At 40.9% G+C, this 7,182-nt stretch overlaps 1 protein-coding gene across 1 annotated transcript; it reads right to left on the reverse strand.

The window, feature by feature from the left end:
• Positions 1 to 3,928: 3,928 nt before the first annotated feature.
• Positions 3,929 to 6,489, reverse strand: LOC145073926 (P-loop containing nucleoside triphosphate hydrolases superfamily protein). Its single transcript, XM_079020396.1, has 8 exons — positions 6,305 to 6,489; positions 5,974 to 6,197; positions 5,799 to 5,866; positions 5,471 to 5,692; positions 5,258 to 5,384; positions 4,736 to 5,055; positions 4,507 to 4,651; positions 3,929 to 4,328 (listed from the first exon to the last, which is right to left on the reverse strand). The coding sequence occupies exons 1-8, from the start codon at positions 6,477 to 6,479 to the stop codon at positions 4,080 to 4,082; spliced, it is 1,530 nt and encodes a 509-aa protein (XP_078876522.1). The 5' UTR covers positions 6,480 to 6,489; the 3' UTR covers positions 3,929 to 4,079.
• Positions 6,490 to 7,182: the final 693 nt, after the last annotated feature.

A 7,182-nucleotide genomic window follows, 5' to 3' on the forward strand; every position in this document is an offset into this window, starting at 1 on the left:
TTGTGGGCGGGACGCGTACCATTTTGATGGAGGAGGCACATCGATCGAAGTTCTCGCTCCATCCTGGGGCTACCAAGATGTATTTGGACCTAAAGAAGGAATATTGGTGGCCCTGTATGAAGAGAGATGTTGCTTGGTTCGTCGAGAGGTGCCTAACTTGTCGCCAAGTTAAGGCCGAGCACCAGCGTCCGCATGGTAAGCTGCAACCGTTGGAGATTCCCGAGTGGAAGTGGGAACATATTACCATGGATTTTATCACCAAATTGCCAAGGACTGCGAGAGGAGTTGATGCAATTTGGGTGATCGTGGATAGATTGACGAAGAGCGCTCATTTTCTAGCCATCAGCGAGAGTTCTTCTGCGGAGAAATTGGCAGAATTATATGTGAGAGAGGTGGTATCGCGGCATGGAGTTCCGATGTCGATTGTTTCAGACCGGGATGTGCGTTTTACTTCCAGGTTTTGGAAGAAGTTTCATGAGGAGTTGGGTACGAGATTGCATTTCAGTACCGCATACCACCCACAGACGGACAGACAGAGCAAGCGAACGATTCAGACGCTTGAGGATATGCTCCGAGCATGTGTTCTGGATTTTGGAGGGAGCTGGGACACCCACCTACCTTTAGCAGAGTTTTCGTATAACAACAACCATCATTCGAGCATTGGTATGCCACCCTTTGAGCTGTTGTATGGGTGGAGGTGTCGCACCCCCATCTGTTGGGGAGAGGTGGGGCAGCGGGTGATGGATAACACGGAGATTGTACTCCAGACGACCGAGCAGATTCAGCAGGTCAGGTAGAGGTTGTTGACCGCGCAGAGTCGTCAGAAGAGTTATGCGGACAGGCGTCGGTCCGAGCTCGAGTTTCAGGTCGGTGATTTTGTGCTCCTAAAGGTCTCTCCTTGGAAAGGGGTGATACGATTCAGGAAGAGGGGCAAGTTGGGACCCCGGTACATTGGACCCTTCAGGGTAATTGCTAGGGTGGGTAGGGTAGCCTACCGGTTGGACCTACCTGCTGAGTTGGGGCAGATCCATGATACCTTTCATGTCTCGCAGTTGAGGAAATGTATTGCCGACGAGTCGGCAGTGGTGCCGTTGGAGGATATTCAGGTGGATGCGAGCCTGAACTACGCAGAGAGACCAGTTGCGATTGTGGATCGAAAGATCAAGGTTCTGAGGAACAAGGAAGTGCCTCTGGTACAGGTTCAGTGGCAGCATCGGAAGGGATCCGAGTTGACCTGGGAACCGGAGCGGGAGATGCGGGAGCAACATCCAGAGTTATTTCAGGAATGAGACTTCGAGGGCGAAGTCAGATTCTAGTGGGGGAGAATTGTAACATCCGGGATTTCAGGTATATTAATTAATCTTTTTATTTTGAGTTTTGAGAAGGGACTCGGCGAGTTGGTGCATAGACTCGCCGAGTTAGGACGCGGGTTCTCATCCGGACTGATGCTCAGACTCGGCGAGTCGACTTAGTGGACTCGGCGAGTCTGCGACGTTTAATGAAACCCTAATTTCTCGGGTTTGCGGCCTATTTAAAGGGCCTTATGGCCGTCATTTGCGCTCATTAGTCCCCAGAGTGAAACCCTAGATCAATTGAGTGATTCAAGTGAGGGAAGAAGCCATTGTTGATTCTTGGAGTTATTGTCTAGCAAGGGAAGAGAAGATCTAGCCAAGAGGAAGCAAGAGAGGGGTGGATTCTTGAAGAGCTAAGGTCCAGGACATCACATCTGAGGTACCATTCGAATCCTTCTTTGTTATTGTGATGTTCATATAGATTTAGGGTTTTTGAACCCATTTGTGGCTAGATCTAGCATCATTAAGGTCCCTTGGCGAGTTATGGCTCTGAATCTAGACCCATAGAGGTCCAGAGCACCTCCTTGCCCAAGCTTTATGTGCATCCATGGAGGTTTTAGATTGGGATCTATGTATTTGAGGCTAAACCTCCATTAATGAGCTATATGATGCTTAATGAGCACCAAGACTCGAACTTTACGTGGTTAATAAGTTTAAGGGGACTGGATTTATGAATTACTAAAGTGGACCTGACCTTAGAAGGTCGTTTGAGGTTGTGCATGGAGTGCACTCGCCGAGTCCAATCCCAGACTCGGCGAGTTGGTGCGGGTTGTTCAGAGACTTCGGACCAGGGACTGTGTAACCGAGTCGGGTGAGTGACTCGGTGAGTTGGAAGAGATTCAGAGGGAATCGGGTTCTTGTAGGGACTCGACGAGTCCACGCCAGACTCGGCGAGTCGGGTTGACCGTTGACCAGTAGTGACTGGTTTGACTTAGTGGTATTAGTCAGTCAGAGTCAAGTAGTATTAAGTAAAGATGCACCTGTGTTGTAGGAGGACGACAGCTCGGGAGATCGAGCACTAGTGGTTGAGAGTTTTACGAGTTACCGAGACACGCGAGGTGAGTCTTCTCACTATACGTTACCTTGAGTGGTATTATGAGTTGACCAGAGGGTCTTATGTGTTATGTATGAGATTATGTGCTATTTATGAGATTGTATGCTATGTGTTATTGTATGCTGTATGACTATATAGACCGGACCGGAGGGTCCAACGATTCAAATCGGGCCAGAGGGCCCAATGAGCTATGATTGGACCAGAGGGTCCGACGAGCTGCGGGACTGGAAGGTCCCGCTGAGACATCTTGACCAGAGGGTCAGGTTAGCCTCGAGTGGCGTATTTGCAGTATGTGGTATTTTGGGGAACTCACTAAGCATTTATGCTTACAGTTGTTATGTTTGATGTCTCAGGTACCAGCGAGGACCGTGGGAAGGCGACGGCTTGACACGTACACACACACTGATGGAGATTTTTATATCAGAGATCTTGGGATTTGTTTTGAAAACAGCATTGATTATGGATTTTGATTTGTGATGTGATACATTATGTGATTTTGGAAAAATGAAAAATTGCTTTGAAAATTTACGGTGTTACATACCGTACCCCTTATGAATCCATCGATGGAACCAGCTACTGCCGCCACCCCTCTTTTCACCTATGCTTGTTGAAACAGACGCATACCTGACCCTGTTTCGGATACGACTCCTGTATCCGTTGAGGCCACAATCGAGGCTCCTCTTGCGGTTTTTACTGCCCGGCCACGCCCTGCTACACTTTGCCAAAACCCGAAAAAGAAAGTTCCTTTTGATCCAACGGCTTTACATACTTCCACCAACCATGAACAGGAACCAACAACCTTCTTGGCTGCTGTTAAACTCCCTCATTAGAAGCAAGCTATGGCTGATGAATATGATGCGTTAATACAAGTTTGATTCAAACATACTTGGAATTAGATTACCATTCCTATAAATTCCAATTCATTTGTAAACATTCTACGAGGCAAACACTTATTCCATTCTTTTCCTCTATCTGCTAGGCTTATAAGGTGTTTAGTTTATTTCGTTTTATTTTGTTTTTAAAATTTGACAGTGTCTGATTAGAAAATTGCTTTATATATGCTTACCTTTTGATGATTATGATGTTTGACCATATTAAGCCATGCTCATTTGCTTATTTACAGGTTCTTAAGTTTAAGCACAAGTACACAACAATGTGATGAATGGCAAGTAAGCACAAGTATTATCTTTGTCGAATATAACGTCTCAGCTACCACTTGTTAATACGACTCTCTTCTGCAATGAAATTAAGAATAATTCTATCATACTACCCTAAACATTCCAGATCCAGCCACCCCCAACTGGAATCAAGGAAACAGATGATCACATTACAAGTTTTTGTATGTTTTGTCCTGTCTTATTTATTTCTTGTATAAGCATCATCAGCATTTTTTTTACTCATCCTAGTTTTTCAATTAGTTAGTCGTCTTGTGACCATTGTGCAGAATTTATAAATCCGAAAACTTGAAAATTGCTAGTTGATCAAATACGAAACAACTCTGTAGTTTCCTACCAAGTGACATTCTTGTGAACATTGTCCAGTTTATCTAATTTTGTACTGTTACACTTGAAAAGCTTTCATCTGCTTAATTAATCTTTGTTACAAAAAAACATTCATTCCGGAGGTCTAATAAAACTGTAGTCATTAAGCATGACATTCACACCATCTACATATTATCCTTCTTTGGTGGCATTGCTCTCAACTTTCTGAATAAAATACTTCAACTCTTTTTGAATAGTCTTTCTTGAAGGTGACATGACAATGTCATGCCACACGGAGCCAGTTTCATGGATAGGGTTGGGGTTCCGGTAAAGTTCATATATGGAGTTTGCTTTCTCGTTCAACCTTTCTAACATCCTTAAGTATGCTATCTCATCAGGATCCACCAACAATGTCTTCTCTTTTTCTTTCCATCCTATCAACTTTAGACAAACAGTTTCACACATACATACATACATACATACATACATATATATACATACATACATATATATATATATATATATATATATATATATATATATATATATATATATATATATATATATATATATATATATCTACGAGTTAAAAGAATATAAACAAGATAGATAGATATACCTTTGGTGGTCCATCGAGATCATTGGTTAGATATAGCCTGGCATTGTCTACTATGTTACAATATGTCTTAAATGCAGTGGCAAATCTCTTGTGTGATGTTAACTGTGACCTCACCCTCACAGCCCTTCTACACATGATTGCTCTCCTGTTAATTAATTACAACAATTAAGCAATGTAAAAAATGCAATTTGTAGTATATATTATTAATATATATGAAAAAAGGGGTTACCTGATGCCTCTAATGACAGCTAAATAAGCATCACAGATAACGCCAACAAGTTCTATCCTGTATGGTCTTCTTCTCTTTCCATCTACAGGTTCAGTCTCTTGTTCAAGCTGTTCCCAGTAGTTTTCTGTAACGCTTCCATCAGCATTCACCTTGTATCCAGCCCCCATTCGATACCTTTTTCTGTGGACATTTCTTGCCATTGTTATCGTCTGCACAACAAACGGAACCCATGACAGTGTTCCATCCATGATCACGTCTCTCCCTTCATTTAGTGCTGTTACAAGCAGGGATGATGCTGCATCCGTTGACGACTGATGCACCTGTGCACATATATATATATATATATATATATATATATATATATATATATATATATATATATATATATATATATATATATATACAAATTCATCTCTATAATTATAGTATTAACTACCTCTTGATTAATCTTTCTGACTTTGATTAATTAATTTTATTTTAATTAATGGGGAAAGAAATTATATATTAAGAGAGCATATATACGAGTTCAGCTGTTTGAAGCATGTCATGATGCCCTCTGGAGCTGAGAGCTCTGTAAATCACATCAGACTCTTTGAAGGCATCCGCCTCTATTACAACTGCATTTGCGGATGCTCCTGCCCAAAATGGTCTGTGTGTAGTGTAGTGGCAATCACAAAACAAATGAGTCTTTTTATGATCAGTAAATAAGTCAGTTTCATTATATATATGACTTACTCTTTGAGAATGTCTTTAAGAACTGTGCTCTTTCCGGCTCCCATGCCACCACCCATGAAGAGGAGGACAGGGCTTCTATCTTTGTGGGCCATGGGAACCATAACATCAGTACACTGTGAATCATCAGCAGATACAAGCCCTATTGCCTTCATTTCCTCCACCAATGTTGTAAACACCCGCGCTACTTTCAGGTTCTTCGTCACCCTCTCAAATCTCTGTTCCCTGTTTGATTTCACAAATTCACAACATTTCATTAAAATGACAAAATCCCAACATTCCGATTCATAATCACCAATTAATTCACCATAATCAACAGATAGCATAATACCTGGTAGCTTGCATGACTATGTCCTTGAGCTTCTTTTTTGGTTCTTGATTATCGGAACCAGCCAATACCTGAAATCATAGTGGAAGAACTCGTTTTATTTTTATTTTTATATTGGATCTAATTAATAATCGCAAATAGACACAATCCAATATATCTATAGAGAAATACTAATCACCTGACTGATCATGAAATGAGCATTGCTCCAATGAAAAGCAAAGTAACTGAGAATGCACCTCTCAAACTCCTCCACCAGCTTTATGAACAGCGAATCTGCATCTTGTTCACCAGCAAAGAACAAATACATCTCTTCCTCACATCCTTCTGCTTTCATGATATATTCAGCTGCAAACCTGAACAGGTTTGGGCACTCTCTTCTATCCGAGAACCCTATTTGTCTCGCTGCATGCATGTAAGCATTTCATATATATAAACAATATTGGTCATACACATGAACACACGAAAACAAGAATAATGATGTGGTTTTATTAATTCATCTTACTTCTTACCTACATACTGAGAAAAATGCTCGAGCTTTAATGGCTGGCCAGTGTCTGAAACTTGTATCCGAGGGATGATCCGACCTTGTCTCCTCTTGAACCCAAAATGCATGCTGGCAGCGATGATTATGCCGATGGAAGACGCTACAATGATCTGAGTGTACACCGGTTTTTCACTGCTCATGATAGCATCGGAATCTGCAAAAAATAGGTGTTCGATGAGAAATTTATGTCGTTAATTTAAAAATCAGGATATGATTTTGTATCACCTTTCTTCATGATTTCTTAGGCCGACGACAAGTTTTTGAGATGGATATATGAATGCAGAAGATATTGTTGGTTTGTCTGGAAAATTTTGAGATCTGAAATTAATGCTGAGAATTAATCAAATGGGGGAGCGAGAGAGATGGAGAGGGAAGTGGAGTAGAAGGTGATTAGGAGGGGTGTCAATTGTCATTTGTCAAGCTAAACTCTTCATGGAATTTAAGGACTTTTGTAGTAACTGATTTTAGGGATGATGACTTGTAAGGGTAACGAACTTTCGACTTTGTTCATATGGAGTCACTAAACTTTTTTTCGTTATCTATTTGTCACTGAACTATTGAAATTGTACACATTTTACCCTTATGACCGGTTGTTGTCGGTCATAAGGGTAAAATGTGTACAGTTTCAATAGTTCATTGGCAAATAGATAATGAAAAAAAGTTTAGTGATTAAATATGAAAAAAATCGAAAGTTCGTTTCCCTCTAAAAAAGTTCAATGACTAAAACTCAACAAACTTCCTCTTGTATTATGTTTTAGCAAATTATTTATTTTTGTTAAATTCTAGCAACATTTGTTGATGAAGAAATCTACGAAAAACCGAAACCGAAAAAAAAAAACAATG

This window comes from Lactuca serriola, chromosome 9 (genome assembly GCF_051521515.1).
Source record: "Lactuca serriola cultivar US96UC23 chromosome 9, Lser_US96UC23_V15, whole genome shotgun sequence".
Taxonomy (NCBI): Eukaryota; Viridiplantae; Streptophyta; class Magnoliopsida; order Asterales; family Asteraceae; genus Lactuca; species Lactuca serriola.